Genomic DNA, 18,905 nt, shown 5'->3' with positions numbered 1-18,905 from the left:
TGCCCCCGCGACTAGAAGCTCCGCACACCGCCGCTTCAGGGTGTTATAATCCGCGGGCCAGCGATCAGAGCAATTCTTCTGGCGACCCCCGGCTCTGCGATCTGAGCTATAGAAGATCGGGCAGGCCTTAAGGCAGAAAGTTATAATTTTTTTCTCACCTTTCGTATTTAGTGGGGAACCTGAAGAAAGACTGCTATAAAGTGCTTGAATCGCTTACATTGGCGAGTCGAGGACTATAGCAGAACGGTTCGCTACGCTGGTAGATGTGGACGCCATGACAGAAGCCCATTAAAAAAAAACCCTCGTATATTTGATTCCTAAAATGGCGCGAAAAAATTACCCATGACTGTACTACGGCTTTTTCGTTGAGTGGTCTATCTTGCTCCTCTAGTATCTTTGAGTTCCAGTGACCTCATAGGACCTCCTAGGACAACGTGTCGACCATGCTGCGAGTTTGAGTCGAGGGCAAACTCGTCTAAACTCGCAGATTAGGTCGCCGCAGTGGGACAGCCCCTTGGGCCTGTCCCACTTGGGCGACCTAATCCGCGATTTCTGGCGAGTTTGCCCTCGACTCATACTCGGAGCATGGTCGACACGAGGTCTTCATGCTCGAGAGTGGTCTCCGCGTACTAAAGGCCTCAGCTAGGTCGCGGCTGTTTATTCAATGTTAAAAAATGCCCGCGAGTAAAAAAAGGACCCAATGGAAAAAAGCTATACTTTATTTACTCGTAGGTTTAGTCGTAGTAGGTCGGCATGTTAGTCGGAGGTAATCGAAGGTAGTTGAAGGTTGTCATAGCTAGTTGAAGCTAGTCTTCAACATAGTCAAAGGAGGTCTTCAACATGTCATTTTTCATACTCTCTAAACTCGCCAATTAGGTCGCCCAAGTGGGACAGCCCCTTCAGGCTGCTGGGTAGGACATTGGCAGGGATTAGGTGCTTGCAGGGTGTGACGCTGCCGCAGTGCTGGGCTCGGCCGCAGGAGGCGGTAGTGAGGAAGCTCCCGGGCCAGTGTGAAACATGGCGGCAGGCTACTCGGTTGCTGGCGGCCAAACCACCGTCTCCCGTCCATTCCGCAAGTCCCTCTCGCCATCGGGGAAAAACGGCGCGGCTGAAGCTCGGACGGAGCCGCGGCGACACCTCTGAGGGTGGGGCGGGGGAGCGGAGACATGGGGGACGTCATCGAGATCGGCTCCGGCTCCGGCTCCGACTCCGACGTGGAGATTGTGGGGGTGACTGTGATGGCCCGGGTGGTGAAGAGCGAGACGTGCGGGATGTGTCGGCCGCGACACACCTGCTCGGAGTGGAGCCGGAGCCGGGTCCGGGGGCCGCTCCGCGCCGTGGGGGTGAGTGCGCGCACCGTTTGTAACCGATCCGAAGCGGAAGTGTCTGAGTACATCCGACTGCCGTGCCGGGACAGGGCGCCGCCATAATTTATGCTGGCGGCCTCCGTGACGTCACTGGGATGCGCACATCGGGCCCAGTGACAATGTTTAGACATCAAACAATGCAGCCCAGTCCTGGCAAGTTCCGAGTAAACAGTAGATACAAGGAACTGCACATGCTGGTTTACAAAAAAGACACAACGTGTTGGAGTAACTCAGAGTTTTGTTTAAGAAGGAACTGCAGATGTTGGAAAATCGAAGGTAGACAAAAATGCTGGGGAAACTCAACGGGTGAAACTCATGCTGCAGTAACTCAGAGGATCAGGCAACATCTCTGTAGAACATGGATCAATTTTCTTCAGAGATGCTGCCAGACCAAAACTTGGATCCATTTTCTTCAGAGATGCTGCCTGACCAAGAACATGGATCCACGTTCTAGAGAGACCTGCCTGGCCCTCTGGATCCATGTTCTACAGAGTAGCTGTCTGATCAAGAACATAGATCCATGTTCTCCAGAGATGCTGCCTGACCCGCTTTGTTACTGCAGCACTTGGTAGGTATTTTGCAGGTAAACAGTGTTGGATGACAGAAGCCTCAGCTGGTATTCACACAACTTTCAGTCCCTTTTTAATCTTTTTGACCCTTGCCATTTCTTTTTGAGAAAATCAAAACCAGCAGGCACTGGAAATCTAGATTTTTATTGCTGGAAACACACAGCAGGTCAGGCAACTTCTGTGTTTAAAGATTCTTCAACAGATCTTAGCGTTCTTGCTCCCCCATTAAAGAGTAAGAAAGCTATACAGCACAGGAACTTTGACCCAACTTGTCCATTACGAGAATGATCCTGGGGATGATTGGGTTAACATATGATGAATTTTTGACGGCTCTGAGCCTGCACTCACTGAAGGATGGATGGATGAGGGAGGACCTCGTTGAAACTTACTGCAAAGTGAAAGGCCTGGATAGAGTGGATTTGGAGATGTTTCCACTAGTGGGAGAGCCTAAGACAAGAGGGCACAGCCTCAGAATATGACATGAACTTTTGAAAGGAGATAAGGAATTTTGTTAGTCAGAGGGTGGTGAATCAGGAATTCACAGAAGGCTGTGGAGGCCAAGTCAATGGATATTTTTTAAAGCAGAGATTGACAGGTTCTTGATTAGTAAGGGTGTCAAAGGTTACAAGGAGAAAGCAGGAGAATAGGGTTGAGAGGGAAGGTAGTTCAGCCATGATTGACTGGTGAAGTAGACTTGATGGGATATATGGCCTAATTCTGCTCCTATAGCTTATGAGCTTTTGCTGACCAATTTGCCATTCAATATGATCATGGCTGATCATCCAAAAACAGTACCCCGTTCCTGCTTTCCCCCCATATCCCTTGATTCCGTTAGCCCAAAGAACTCTATCTAACTCTTGAAAACATCCAGTGAACTGGCCTCCATTGCCTTCTGTGGCACAGATGCCACGGAAATAAGCCTACATGCCATGGAAATAAGACCCAGTCTAACCATCTGCTTCTGATTGTTCAAATACTCCAGACTATACAATATCCTTGTAAATTATTTTGCACCCTTTCCAGTTTAATGACATCCTTCCTATAGCAGAGTGACAAGAGCTATGCACAGCATTTCAAATAGGGCTTTACCATTGTCCTGTTCAGCTATAAAGTAATGCCCCAACTCCCGCACTCAAAACACTGACCGATTAAGGAAAGTGTATTAAACACCTTCTTCACCATCCTGTCTACTTTTGTCACCACCTTCATAGAACTATGTACCCATAGTCCTGGGTCTCTCTCTTCTACAACACTCCCCAAGGTGTAATGTAAGGGTTAAGCAGACTGTGTCAGCTAAAATGTTGTTGTCAGCTACATTAACAGTGCCACATTTCCACACTGCATAGGAAAACAAGAAGAATGAAGAATGCCTAGGTCACGGGCCGGATTGGGCAAAATGCGACTTCATGAGGGCCGCACAGCTTTTGTTGCCTTCGTTTTTTCAACCTGCTCTCATGTGTCTCAGTTTCTGCTATAAATACAAAGTGTTTCACTTTACGAATTTTGTTTCTTGTGAAGAAGGTTGCCTAGCAAGCATTACTTTTATGATTGGAATTAACACAGTCATGGGCTACAAGAAAGTTGTGATGAGAAAGATAAAACTATGCTATTTTGGCTAAGATTGTTTTGGGAGCCACACCCTTCCCATTAATAAACCATTTGAAATCGAACATTAGTAGACACAAATGTAGACCTAAATAAACAATTTGTAAATGTAGGCTATACCACTGCACCTAATTTTTATTAGCCTGCTTCCAGCAATCAAACTCAGACAATGAACACAGTTAGCCTCTAGACTGGGGGGGAGGGGGGTGTCTGGTCTGGGGAGGGGGGGTTGTCTGTTCTGGGATGGGGATGTCTGGTCTGGGAGAGGATGTCTGGTCTGGGGAGGAGGGGGGTGTCAAATGGGGGAGGGGGGTGTCTGGTCTGGGGAGGAGGGGGTGTTTGGTCTGGGAGGCGGCGCATCGGGTGGTCGTCAAATTTAGGTGATGCCTCACCTGCTGACAGACAATGTCCGGAGGGATACTGCGCTCCACCCTGAGGGTCGGGAGCGACCGCCATCAGCGCAGTGAGGAGGCAGCCGCCGATGGCGATGATGAACCGGGCGCCGGGAACATCCATGGCGGCGCTGGGGGGGGGGGCGCATCCAACCGCCAGCCCGATTCAAATGGCGGCTGCGCATCCTTGCGCTCCCCCACCCGCCGCGCGCATGCGCAGTGGTTGCTGCTCGAGGTGCCGCCACCCAAATCAAGTGAACAGTTTAATTAATTGTCAAATGTTCATTCTCACCTCTGGCATGCCGCCTGTCCCGCTGAGTTACTCCAGCATTTTTGCCACTATCTTCGGTGTACAGTATACAGATACATAATAAATGGTTGTGAATATACTTTTATTTCCCCAAATCATCCCGCAGGCCGGATTGGACCCCTTTGCGGGCCGAATGCAGCCCGGTAGTTTGACACCCCTGGCCTAGGCTAACATGAAGGGACCAGAAAATGATGTGGCTACCTGCGAAATCACTAAGATAATGCTTTGTCTTCCTAGAGACATCCAAGACTAGCTCAGCGCCTGACAGTACACATAACTCATGCCATTATGGTACATAGGAGGATAGCTAGTTTTGGCACGTAGTCACCAGTTCTTCTTAGAGATAAAGTTATATAAGTGCATGCTTCCAACGTTAGAGTGAAGCTTCACCTTCGGGGAGAGAGAGATGAACTTTACCCAGAGGGAAAGAGGGAGCTTGGACCGTGGTGTGTGGCCAGCCAGTACAGACAAGTCTCACAGAGGGGTGTGAGACCTGTTATTTTGTATTGTTACTTTATTGATAGTTTTTCTGTACTTTACTTCTATTTTGCTTTAATAAATTGTTATTTGTGCTCTTCAGGGTGTTCTTTCTCCATTAATTGATCTGAATCCTTGAATCCTGCATATATTTCATTACACTGGGCCCCCTATCAAATTTTGTATAGGTCCTACTCAGGTTTGTTCCACCTAAATGCAACACCTTGTGTGTAGCTGAATTGTACTCCATCTGCCATTCCTCACCCTTTGGCCCTGTTGATCAATGAAATAATTGAATAATTTCATTAATTATCCGCTATACCACCAATTTTAGTGTCGACCGCAAACGTACCAACTCTGTAACGTTCCGAAATTGCCAAATTGACATTCAAACAACAATGGACGCAGCAGCGATCCCTGTAGCAACTACTTGTTGCAGATCTCCAGTCTGAAAAAATAACCCTCTACCACCACCCTCTGTTTCCAACCTTCAAACCAATTTTGTATCCAGTTGGCTAGCTTGTCCTAGATTCCATGTGATCTAATCTTCCAAACCAACCTACCATGCCATACCTTGTCAGAGACCATGTAGATGTCACTGTTCTTATCAATCTTCCTGGTCACTTCAAAAAACTCAATCAAATTGGTGTAACATGATTTCCCACACACAAAGCTACAATGATTATCTCTAATTAGTCTTGCTTTTACAAATGCATATGATTCCTATATCTCAGAATCCCCTCCAGTAACTTCCCCACTATTGATTTAAGGAACATTGGTCTATATTTCTCAGGCTTTTACTTGTAGCTTTTCTTAAATAGAGGCACAACATTAACCACCTTCCAGACTTCCAGTACCTTATCCATCGCTATCAATGCTACAAATTTCTCTGCCTGCCAGTTTTGCCTGCAAATCTTCTCCCTAGCTCCCCACACTGTCCGAGGATATACTTGATCAAATCCTGGGGATGTATCAACCTTAATGCATTTACAGACCTCCAGTACCTCCTCTTCTCCAATGTGAACAACGCTATTACCTTCCACCGATTCACCAGCATCCGTGTCTTTGTTCACAGTAAATACAATGAAGATTGCCCTCTTGTTACCTCTCACTGCCCCTTTTGTGCTTTCACACATAGACAGCCTCATTGACCTTAAAGGGGTGCTCTTCTCTCTCTGCTTGCTCTTGTGCACTGGATATACTTGTAGAATCTTTTTGGATTCTCCTTTGCCATAACTATCCCATGTCCCGCTTTGCCCTCCTGATTTCCTTTTTAAGTATACCCCGACACACCATATATTCCTGAAGAGATTCACCTGATCCCAGCTTCCTTTATGTGGCACATGCCTGTTTGTTTTCTTGACCAGCCTCTCTACATCTCTTATCCAGATCTTCCTATTCTTGCCAATCTTACCCTTCACGATGAAGATCACATGAAAAAATATCATCTCCTTATGTAGGTTTACAATAACATTTTTTTTTTTTTGCTCATCAAATTCAATTGTTGAATATAAACAAAGAGAACTGGCTTTAAACTATAAATTATGACATCAAAGCTCCCAATTGTAATTTTGTATTTAGAATGCAATGACAGCACAATTCTTTGTTTCGATTCGTACTTATAAAAAGATTCTGGAGCACCAGTAAGTTTTCTACATATGTTATATGTAACAGACAGTTTGAGATCAAATGGCTAATATATTGGCCTAGATTTTTCAGGATAACATCAGCCACACTAGGAACTTGGGCAAGCAACTTGGGAATTTCTGCTTATGGACGTGAACTTTAGAAGTCCAAAAGTTGTGGTCAAATGTCCACGGTTAATTTGCCAACAGCGCCCTGGTAGTGGACCCCCTATTGGAGAAAGGTGAGAGCAGAAATGCTTTAATCGGACTTGACAGAGTGAAGCATGGGGACACAAAGCTGTGGAGATTCCTTATCGCTTCCGGTGGGGAACCTGCACCAACATGCTGTACCTAGTTGGACTTGCCATTGTGAGTGCCAGGCCATTAATTGGAGTGGAGGCTACCAACTGCAAGGGAATTAACTAATTCATACAATGCAATAATTCTAAATGAACTAACAAAGTTGGAAACAAAGCGATTAAAGTCATCCAAAGTAATTTAAATCTTAGTTAAACCGGAGATAATTCATTATTTGGTATCTTTGACGGCTCTGTTTTATTTATTTATTTATTTTTTATAGAGATAGTGTGGAAACGGGCCCTTCGGCCTGTTGAGTCCGCACCAACCAGCGATCACACAAACCTGATCACTGCATGTGAGACAGCACATCCCACAGAGGTATAGTGGGCGCAGCTCCTTGGATAGATCTAAGAGTTAACCCTTGTCTGCTGCTCCCATCCACCTAATCTGTTATTTCAAAGAGGTACAAGAATTGGCATTGGCCTTTTCTATTAACTACCGTTGTCTCTTTTGCTCTATTCAAAAATGGCTTCTGTTAATGGCTTTGAATAATTGACTACAAGGATCATAAGGGAAGTATTAATCTAAAAGCTCTACTGCCAACCCAAACAGGAATTGATCCAGTAGGATCATATATCAATAGGTATAGAAGCCTGAAAACTGTAACGTCCAGGTTCAGGAACAGCTTCTTCCCTGCAACCATCTGCCTATTAAACACCACCACATCCAAATAGGCTCCGAACTAAATAGACTTGTGGACATTGACTTTGCACTATTGTCTATTTATTTTTCTGTTTGTTTTTTTTGAACTTTTTGTTGCTGTTTATTATAGGTTTTACAGAGTTCTATGTTTACACATATGTTATGCTGTTGCAAGTAAGAATTTCATTGTTCCATTTCAGGACCTATGAAAAACTCTTGACTCTTGAATCCTGCAGTGGCTGAGATTTTTCTGAATACCAATTGAGTTGCTGTCAGGGCCAGTACTGTAAGTTTTGGTAACAGATTAGAAATGAGCAAGCATTCAGAGTTTTAAATTAAAATCAGTGAGTGTAAATATGAGGTCTCAAAATGAATCTTTGAGTTGCTATCATGTCACAGAAATTCTAAGTAGGCCGACTGGAACTGTACACATCACTCCAAATGGAGCCTTGCCAATGTTGTGTACAGTTGTAACATGATACTCCAACTCCTGCATTCACCACTCTGAATGATGACGTTACATGTATATTTTTTAAAGTGTTCCACTGTCAAATTTTTATCCAAGTTGACATTGACATCTGGGCATAATCCGGAAGACGAGGGATCATTTCATTCCAAAAGGGAAGAAATATTCTAAGGGGAGTAGGAGGCAACTGTGGCTGACAAGAGAAGTTAGGGATAGAATAAAACTAAAAGAAAAGATGTATAACACAGCAAAGAGTAGCCGGAAGCCAGAGGATTGGAAAACATTCATAGGACAACAGAAGGAAACAAAACGGGCAATATGGGCTGAAAAGATGAAGTACGAGGGGAAGCTAGCCAGGAATATAAAGAAGGATAGTAAAAGCTTCTTTAGATATGTTAAGGGAAAAAGAGTAGCAAAGTCAAATGTGGGTTCCTTGAAGGCAGACACGGGTGAAATTATTATGGGTAATAAGGAAATGGCAGAAGAGTTGAACAGGTATTTCGGATCTGTCTTCACTAAGGAAGACACAAACAATCTCCCAGATGTACTGGAGGACAGAGGATCTAAGGGGGTAGAGGAACTGAAAGAAATTTTCATTAGGCGAGAAATAGTATTGGGTAGGCTAATGGGACTGAAGGATGATAAATCCCCTGGGCCGGATGGTCTGCATCCCAGGGTCCTCAGGGAGGTGGCACTAGAAATAGTGGACGCATTGGTGATCATTTTCCAATGTTCAATGGATTCAGGATCAGTTCCTGTGGATTGGTGGATAGCTAATGTTATCCCACTTTTCAAGAAAGAAGCGAGAGAGAAAACGGGGAATTACAGACCAGTTAGCCTGACTTCGGTGGTGGAAAAGATGCTGGAGTCAATTATTAAAGAGGTAATAATGGGGCATTTGGATAGCAGTAAAAGGATTAGTCCAAGTCAACATGGATTTATGAAAGGGAAATCATGCTTGACTAATCTTCTGAAATTTTTTGAGGATGTGACAAGTAAAATGGATGAAGGGGAGCCAGTGGATGTAGTGTATCTAGACTTTCAGAAAGCCTTTGATAAGGTCCCGCATGGGAGACTGGTGACTAAAATGAGCGTGCATGGTATTGGGGGTAGGGTGTTTACATGGATAGAAAATTGGTTGGCAGACAGGAAGCAAAGAGTAGGAGTGAACGGGTCCTTTTCAGAATGGCAGGCAATGGCGAGTGGAGTGCCGCAAGGCTCGGTGTTGGGGCCGCAAATGTTTACCATATATATTAATGATTTGGAAGAGGGAATTAGGAGCAACACTAGCAAGTTTGCGGATGACATAAAGCTGGGTGGCAGTGTGAACTGTGAAGAGGATGTTAGGAGGTTGCAGGGTGACCTGGACAGGTTGAGTGAGTGGGAAGATGCAGTATAATATAGATAAATGTGAGGTTAGCCAGTTTGGCGGCAAAAACAAGGGATTATTATCTCAATGGGATTAGTTTGGGTAAGGGGGAGGTGCAGCGAGACCTGGGTGTCCTTGTACCCCAGTCACTGAAAGTTGGCGTGCAGGTACAGCAGGCAGTGAAGAAAGCTAATGGAATGTTGGCCTTCATAACAAGAGGATTTCAGTATAGGAGTAAAGAGGTTCTTCTGCAGTTGTATAGGGCTCTGGTAAGACCTCATCAGGAGTATTGTGTACAGTTTTGGTCTCCTAATTTGAGGAAGGACATCCTTGTGATTGAGGCAGTGCAGCATAAGTTCACGAGATTGATCCCTGGGATGGCGGGACAGTCATATGAAGAAAGATTGAAAAGATTAGGCTTGTATTCACTGGAGTTGAGAAGGATGAGGGGGATCTTATAGAAACATATAAAATTATAAAAGGACTGGACAAGCTAGATGCAGGAAAAATGTTCCCAATGTTGGGTGTCCAGAACCAGGGGGCCACAGTCTTAGAATAAAGGGGAGGCCATTTAAGACTGAGGTGAGAAAAAACTTTTCACCCAGAGAGTTGTGAATTTGTGGAATTCCCTGCCACAGAGGGCAGTGGAGGCCAAATCACTGGATGGATTTAAGAGAGAGTTAAATAGAGCTCTAGGGGCTAGTGGAATCAAGGGATATGGGGAGAAGGCAGGCACTGGTTATTGATTGGGGATGATCAGCCATGATCACAATGAATGGCGGTGCTGGCTCGAAGGGCCAAATGGCCTCCTCCTGCACCTATTTTCTATGTTTCTATGACATTTCCGATTCATCAGCATTTTTGTTAATCGGTCTTTTAAAGTGGTATTATGTGAAACATTTTATTAAAATGCCCTGACTCTCCACTTCCATCTAGGGGGGTTGAATTAAAATTAGTTCTACCACTTCTCCAGGTGACAATCGGACATCAATATAGCAGACTGCCCAACAGCAACATTAATGCTACAATGTGCAGAACTATGCACATTATGGATGACGTAACTTATGGAAATCTCACGACTCAAGTTCTTCCATACACTTTTGAAGCATTTCTCTAGCTAGTCTTAACAATAATAATAATATAATGACATAAGGAATAGGAGTAGAATTAGGCCATTCAGCCCATCGTCTACTCCGCCATTCAATCATGGCTGATCCATCTCTCCCTCCGAACCCCATTGTCCTGCCATCTCCCCATAACCTCTGACACCTGTACTAATCAAGAATCTATCTGTCTGCCTTAAAAATAGCCACTGACTTGGCTTCCATCGCCTTCTGTGGCAAACAAATCCACAGATTCACCACCCTCTGACTAAATATGTTTTGTAATATTCATTAATGACCGGATACTGTATAGAATCCATTAATTTAATTATAGGTAGTGTTTAGGTGAATATTAAATGAAATGATAGAATTATAGCAAGTGTATGTAGTGTGATACAATATGGGTTACAATAGCATATGGACATTTCTAAATGAAGGAGAAATACATTTATGGACAGTTCTCAAAGAATAGAATCCTTGCGTAATCCACAGGCTGCCTGTACTTTTCATCTTTCTTATTTGTAACAAGCTGTCACTAAAAGTTCTGTGCTGCTGCTAATCTGAGGAATTAACATCCAGGTTCATTACCCTTTCATTCAAAGCTGCTGTCCCTTCTCTTCAATTCAGTCGGGCTGAATCGTCATTGGATTTGTGCTGCCACACGACACCAAGTAATTGATGGTCAGGGTTTTAGCTGACAATCACTATCAGAATCTCCGGACCGTTTGGAGATGTAGTCTGAGCATATTGTGCCTTAAAGGGTAAGGGGGAAATCCTTTAAAACCGAGATGAGAAGAACTTTTTTCACACAGAGAGTGGTGAATCTCTGGAACTCTCTGCCACAGAGGGTAGTCGAGGCCAGTTCATTGGCTATATTTAAGAGGGAGTTAGATGTGGCCCTTGTGGCTAAGGGGATCAGAGGGTATGGAGAGAAGGCAGGTACGGGATACTGAGTTGGATGATCAGCCATGATCATATTGAATGGCGGTGCAGGCTCGAAGGGCCGAATGGCCTACTCCTGCACCTAATTTCTATGTTTCTATGTTAAGCAGCAGGTTTCTTAAATTCCAAAAAAAACATACGTGGACATTTCTTTTTTTTTCTGCTTTCAGGAGAATATTGATTTGACAGGAGATGAGAATGAAGTGCACAATCAAGTGAAGGCCATTAAAGAAGACACAATAAGTATGCGGGACAATTCACCAAACTGTTACCAAGCAAAGCAAAGCCAACAGATTCCTGCCTCTAGCAATTGGAATCATATTATGCTGGATTCCGATGATGATCTGACAGATGGTAAAGAAGAGCATCTGTCTCTTGGGTTACGGTCTGACTGGGTAGTTGGCATGGAAGAACCTGACCTCAAAACTCCTCCTCTTTTATCCATTGAACCGTTAACTGAAGAGAATTTGTTCTCAGTTTCCAGTAACTTTTCCAACGACGAACCATTGCCAGAACTGGACTTTATTGGCCCTGATGAAAGCAAGGATCCTTGCATCACTGCAACAAATGGGGACTTCTGTCGAAGATCAAGTGAAATGAGTAGCAGCTCTGTTTGCAGTGTGGATTCGACGATGGACACTAGTATAAATAGTGATGTGGAATCTCTGGAAACATTTTCACCTGATGGACATATTCCATGTTCGTCACCAAGTAGTGCTGGAGGCCTTTTGGAAGACTATCTTAAGAGTGGCTTTGATGAAACTGATCACACGTTTGATGAACCTGAGGCAGGCTTTAGTATGTATATTGAGGATCTACCACCACTGATACCTCAGAACTCTGAGGATTTTGAAATGAGCACTTACCACTATCCTCCCAACATAAATGCACCAGAGGTGAAGCCTTGGAAGCAACTTCCAAGACAGAAGGCAAATGAAAGTGAATTACATTCTTTACCAATGGAAAGCAAAGCATGGGACAATGCACTGGATTTGGATGGGCCTGAAGATCAGATTCTTTCATCAGACAAGTCTGAAAGCTGTTCACTGACTTCAAATGAGGCTATGGAAGTGAAGCCAAACAGCTCAATAGACAAAGAATTGTTGCAAAGTTTTCGTTATTTTATGGGAGTGCCAATTCAACACTTGTTTGTTAAGCGCCGTAGAAAAGAAAATTGGCACAAGGTAAGACATGCATAATTTTAAAATGGCCACTAATGGTTGAAGGCTGAAATATAATATAACGCTTACGGATCTATACATTTAAGGTATCATCTCGCGTGGTCCTTTACATGGAGATACAAGAAAATTTTCAAAAGGAGGTTCATATCCAAGTTGTTTCACCATGAATTTCTGCCTTGAGAGGTCTAACCCTATTTAAATATTTGCATGAAACTTAGGGTGAGATCTGTCCTCTTAATGTGCCTGGTTTAATTGTGTTAAGTGTAACATGATCAAATCCACATTATGTGGAATAATTAAGTACGGTAACAACAATAGGATGGATATCTCTGCAACTGCAGTAGATGCAACATCTGACCCTTTACCTCCCCCCTCGACTCAATCCAAGGACCCCGACAGTCTTGTCAGGTGAGGTAGAGGTTCACTTGCACCTCCTCCAACCTCATCTACTGTATCTGCTGTTCCAGGTGTCAACTTCTGTACATCGGCGAGACCAAGTGCAGGCTCGGCGATCGTTTGGCTGAACACCTCCGCTCAGTCCGCCTTAACCTACCTGATCTCCCGGTTGCTCAGCCTCCCATTCCCAATCTGACCTTTCTGTTCTGGGCCTCCTCCATTGTCAGAGTGAGGCCCAGCGCAAATTGGAGGAACAGCACCTCACTTGGGTAGTAGCTTACACCCCAGCGGCATGAACATTGACTTCGCTAACTTCAAATAGCTCTTGCTTTCCCTCTCTCTCCATCCCCTCCCCCTTCCCAGTTCTCTCACCAGTCTTACTGTCTCCGACTACATTCTATCTCTGTCCCGCCCTCTCCCCTGACATCAATCTGAAGAAGGGTCTCGACCCGAAACGTCACCCATTCCTTCTCTCCAGAGATGCTGCCTGTCCCGCTGAGTTACTCCAGCATTTTGTGTCTACCTTCGATTTAAACCAGCATCTGCTGTTCTTTCCTACACATCTCTTGAGCTGAAGCAAGGCTGGAAATAGATGTGCTGTTCTCAAAATCAAAATCGGTCTTGAAAACTTGCCTCAGGATCCTTGCAGGCTATCTCTGCGCAGGCAGGCCACTTAGCACACTTTGCACCCCACTGCTGCATCGCAAAAGAACAAAAAAGTTCCGCCAATTAAGTAGGCAACCCTCTACTTTCAGAACTTTTGCATTTATACCTGGAATGAGCATTTGGTTGCATTGCAGGGCCTCAATATTGTGCAGCCATTCATAAAGGGCACAGAGCCCATGTAGATGCATTCCTATCACTATCCTGTACAATCCTGCTTCTACACACAACTCTTCAGAAGCCTGTGCAGAATCTTCACCCAGCCATCAGGAAAGCTTCACCATTTCCCTTCCATCGAAGTTGCTGAGACTGATTCCCTGCTAACACTCCCCCCGGGTGTTGTCTCTTTTGTGGTAGAAGTCGTTTTAGAGCTACTTACTTCCAGTGGTTTGAGCTGCAAGGAGAGGTGGAGAAGTTATTTGGTCCCATCTTTTTTGTAAAAAAATATTTGTCATTGATTTCTGAAGTGATGAACCATTTCACTCCTGAAGTGATGAAAAGAGGCAATCATTCCTCTTGTTGCAGAATTTCTTAAGGCATTTCCTTCCAGTTAATTATGAGGTGGGACCTGTTGAAACCACCTGAGGGTGACTGGAATCCCAGATTGGGTTACCCCTAATTTAGATTTGTTTTGCAGAGACTTGTACAGTGCTCTGTGTATAACTGTGGTATAACTATAAGAGAGTTAGTTAGTTTAGTTTATTGTCATGTACCGAAGTACAGTGAAAGGCTTTTTGTTGCGTGCTATCCAGTCAGCAAAAAGACTACCTATGATTATAATCAAGCCTTCCACAGTGTACAGATAATGGATAAAGGGAATGACATTTAGTGCAAGATAAAGTCCAGTAAAGTCCGATAAAAGATAGTCTGAGGGTCTCCAAAGAGGTAGACGGCAAGTCAGGAGCACTTTCTAGTTGGTGATAGGATGGTTAGACGGTATAGTAAGTTGGAGGCTCTGGTAGGTCATTTGGCTGCAGGTCTCAATGGTCATGATAGGCCCTTCATCCCACTGAGTCTATGCTGACCTTCAATCACCCGTTCACACTAGTTTTATGATATCCCACTTTCTCATCCACTCCCTACACATTAGGGGAAATTTATAGAGGTCAATTAGTCTACAAAGCCACGTGTCTTTGGAACGTGGGGGAAAGGGGCATTGGAGGATGCTCTTGCGATCACAGGGAGAAAGTGCAAACTCCACACAGACAGCACCCGAGGGAGCAGCATGAGCAATGTGGTTGAAAGTTTCACTGGAAATGAATCTCAGGCATTTCCAGTGATGTTATTTGGGTGAGACGGGGAAACAGCACAGGGCACAGAAAAATCTTACATCATGAGTGACTGCGTTAACTCCCCAAAAAAGGTGAGCAAAATTGGGGAATGCAAAGTTCACATCATTTTTGTCTTTGTTTTGTTCTGCTGTTGCACAGATAAATTCTAGGCATATAGATTTTAAGTAAGAACATTGTTTTATTTAATGTCTCTAATGAACATTTCTAAAACACTATTCCTGCAGCCGTGGCATCCGTTTCAGGTACGTGGCATTGATACTTCTAAATTATATCCTCTTGATGATAGAAACTCTGTTTCAGTGAATGATTAAAGTGTTTTCAAATTCTGATGGGTCACCTTCTCTATTGGGTCTTGTAACTTTTGTGAAGTAATTTTACAGTGGTTCAAGCTTGTATTTGTTTTCTTATTTTTTTACTGCTTGGTCCATCTCTTCATTTTCTTTTACCTCCTGGCTTTGTGTCCGCTTTGCCTTTCCTCGGAACAAATTTCTTGCACCGTCTCATGGTTTTTGCACTTTTCCCATCCATTGGCATAAATAAGAGGGAAGCCCCAAATAAACCCACAAATAAGAATCTTGTCCAAGCAAAAGTAAATATCCTATTTCCTCTATGCAGGCAATTGCCCAATTGAATGTTTCTGAGAGTTGCCAATAAGTGGAGCATACCATACTTAAAGCCCTGTCCCACTGTACGAGTTCATTCAAGAGCCCCGAGTTTGCCCTGATTCGAACTCGGAGATTTACGGTAATGGGCGCTCGTGGGTACTCGGGGCTCTCGTGGACATTTGTCAACATGTAGAAAAATCTTCACGAGTCTTCCCGAGCTTACCGCGTTTCCTGAGTACCTGCCGTTAGCGTTACAAGCCGCTAAGCGACGTCCCCGAGCTCCAACGTACCCGCTACGTGCTTACCACGAGTTTGATATTTTTTTTAACTCGGGAGAGCACTTGAATGCACTCGTACAGTGGGACAGGGCTTTAACCCCAAACAAATAGTGCTACTGTCGACCATTTAACAAGATATTAGTTTTATTGCTTAGAAGAGTGTGGAGAGTGCTGAAGACTTAGTCCAACATTTATCAGTGTTTTTTTGTCTAATTATTTGTAGGTAATCAGGGAATGTGCTACAGATTATGTAATGTCAAAAACTGCAAACTAAAAGGTCTTTAAAGATTTACTCCGTTTTAACTTTGTAGTTGTCTTTGCAAAAGCGAAGTTTGTAATTTGCATGTAATAAATACATCAAAGCCTTATCGTGTAAGACAGTTAGGATTACCAAATGAACAACAACAATACAGTGCCCTTCATAATGTTTGGGACAGACACATCATTTATTTATTTGCCTCTGTACTCCACAATTTGAGATTTGTAATAGAAAAAATCACATGTGGTTAAAGTGCACATTGTCAGATTTTATTAAAGGGTATAATAAATAAATGATGGGTCTTAGCCCCAAACATTATGGAGGGCACTGTATAAGATTAGCTTGTCTTTTCGCACAATTTACAATATGCTGTGTTCTAATTCTCACAAGGTTTGCCTATAGCAGGCACCTCATGTACTTCAGATAGACACACAATGCTGGAGTAACTCGGCTGGTCAGGCAGCATCTCTGGAGAAAATGACGTTTCAGGCCAGGACCCTTTTTCAGACCTTCTTTGGAGTCTGAGGAAGGGTCCCAATCCAATCCATCACCTATCCATTTTCTCCTGATCCGCTGAGTTACTCCAGCAATTTGTGTCTATCTTTAGTATGAACCAAAATCTGAAGTTCCTTTTTTATTACATTTTGTCTATGTACTTGAGTTCATAGCAGGAGGTGAAATATTATGCTGTTACCAAGCTCCAGCAGCTAAATCAAACACAGAGTTGGCAGATATTCAGGAATGATTGCTGGCTATGTAGCATAGGTGGGTAGTGTAAAGAGATGACAATAACTTGTAAGTGGGAAGAGATAGGAATGTTATACAGTAAAATGTAAAAAATCTGCCGTATAAATGTTTGAAAATTCCACAGGTTCAGCATCAGGTTCTGCAGGGCATCCTTTGAACTCGCCAGGACCCCGTTTCCTGCACTCATTAAGTTTACCAGGCTCACAAGAAAGTCTTTTGTACATCTAATAAAAAGTGAAATAAAGTGGTGTGTTGGTATTAATATGTAATATGTAATAGCCCCCCAAAATTCCTAATCCAGCACCACTACCCTAAGGGTGGCAGATATGTGAGTGTTTGCAGTATTTACATTTAATTTCCCAGTGCAATTGCCAATTCTCAGGATTTATTTCCTTATTTATTTCAAGAAGTTCTTACAAATGTTTGCTGTTCCTGAAGGCACTGATGTCTGGCTGGGATATCACCCCAATCTGATGCTTTCCCCGTATGTCCACCATTCTAATGTGACCGAATTATAAACCAAGTTCTGTTTAAGAGTGGAGGCTGCCAAGCTAAGGCCCATTCTTACCGTGCCTCAGTTTCAATCAAGATGACCCAGAGGGTATAGGAGCTCTGGCTGATGTGCATTTCTAACTGGAGGCCTATCAAGCACTCCTGGTGAGATTGGCTAACTCAGTATTGACTGAGACGAGCAATCTTTCTCATCTCCATGAACCTCCTGGCCTTTTCGACCATGTCTGTACAACCACCTTAGTCAGGACAAAGCAGTACAACCATCTTAGTCAGGACAAAGCACAAACCAGTAGATGAGTGTTTCAAATTGTTTTACACTAACTTGGCGACCAACATGCTTTTCACAATTGTTTGTTTTTCTCCCTTCCCATCAGATGAACCAAAATTCTCAATCATCAGCAGCTTACCGAAATATATCAAAGGAACCAGAGCTGATCTCCCAAAGACAGTGCAGTATGATAAACAGCACCATTGATGAAAACTTTTCACAAGGGACCCTTCAGTTTCTGATGGACTTTGTATCCCCTCAACATTATCCACCTCAGAAGGCAGTGGAGTATATAATCAAGAAGATACTACTGAGCAACGAACCCCCCAGCACTATTATGTCTACTTACATGACCCTAATGAAGATCCAACAGTATGTAATGGTTTGGTTTTCATTAATCTAGTAAATTAACGTTCATACAGTTTCAAATAATGTAATGAATATGATTAATGGTAATTTGCCTGTTGACTCGTTGCAGAAAGTACTATTCTGTCACTTTTGGACAGGTGTCCAGAATAGTTTAAGTATTGACGATTCACTAATAATATTGTATGCTTTGACCCTGTTGGAAGCTACTGGAAAAGGTACCAATCTTGTATTCTGTATTCTTTAGAGTTTAAAAAAATGAGAAGCGATCTTATTGAAACTTGGAAATTTCTAGATGTTTCTCCTAGTTGAGGCACCTGCCACTAAGGGTCACAATGTCATAATCAGAGGAAAAGGTTCGTCATTGAGTTCATTTTCAACAAAGATAAATAGATCTGTTAAGTCATGTGGGATCCACATTGAGTTGGTAAATTGGGTCCATAATTGGCTTGGTCAAAAATGACAGTAAATTTGGATGAAACTAGGCTGGCTGATTAGCAAGTTTGCAGGTAACACAAAATTTGATGGAGATGTGGAAAGTGAGGAATACTTCAAAGCAGGATATTAATCATTTGGAAATTTGAGAGGAGAAATGGCAGATGGGGTTTTATCCAGACAAGCATGAAGTGTATTTTTGGAGGTCAAATGCAAGAAGAAGATATACAGTAAATGACAGGACTCCTGGGAGCATTGATGCACAGAGGAATCTTGGGGAGCAAGTTCAAAGAAACAGCAGCAACATAGGTGGACGGGGTATTAAAGGTCATGGCATTGAGTATAAACGTTCCAGCCGTATAAATCTTTGGTTAGGCTACATTTACAGTATTATTTGCTGTTCTGGTCCCCGGGATGTTGCCTGGAATGGAGTGTATCAACTATAAGGAGAAATTGGACAATCTTGGATTGGTTTTGCTAGGGTGTCGGATGTTGAAGGACGACATGACTGAAGTATATACAATTATGAGAGGCGTCGATAGTGTAAATAGGGTGGAAATTTCAAATAAAGAGGATATATTCTTACGGTGAGAGGGGAAGGTTTACATGAAATTTGCAAGGCAAGTTTTTTGCACAGTGTGGTAGGTGCCTAGTGTACATTGCCATGGGGATGTG

General features: G+C 43.4%; 1 protein-coding gene across 3 annotated transcripts in view; it reads left to right on the top strand.

Annotated features, from left to right (window-relative positions):
* The first annotated feature begins 982 nt into the window (after window positions 1–982).
* The window catches only part of simc1 (SUMO interacting motifs containing 1), a 37,919-nt gene continuing 19,996 nt past the window's right edge, over window positions 983–18,905 (top strand). Inside the window, exons 1-5 of one of the 3 annotated variants that reach the window (XM_033029498.1) lie at window positions 4,715–4,729; window positions 7,548–7,633; window positions 11,398–12,411; window positions 14,984–15,001; window positions 17,536–17,801. In XM_033029498.1, the coding sequence (XP_032885389.1) occupies window positions 11,473–12,411; window positions 14,984–15,001; window positions 17,536–17,801 (1,223 nt within the window). In that variant the 5' untranslated portion in view covers window positions 4,715–4,729; window positions 7,548–7,633; window positions 11,398–11,472. Of the gene's footprint in view, window positions 1,344–4,714; window positions 4,730–7,547; window positions 7,634–11,397; window positions 12,412–14,983; window positions 15,002–17,535; window positions 17,802–18,905 lie in introns of those variants that run through there. The other 2 variants (XM_033029496.1, XM_033029497.1) reach the window with 2 other exon arrangements.

This window comes from Amblyraja radiata, chromosome 11 (assembly GCF_010909765.2).
Source record: "Amblyraja radiata isolate CabotCenter1 chromosome 11, sAmbRad1.1.pri, whole genome shotgun sequence".
Lineage (NCBI taxonomy): Eukaryota > Metazoa > Chordata > Chondrichthyes > Rajiformes > Rajidae > Amblyraja > Amblyraja radiata.
Note: the sequence above shows the minus strand (reverse complement) of the source record. Positions and strands in the feature narration are given on the sequence as shown.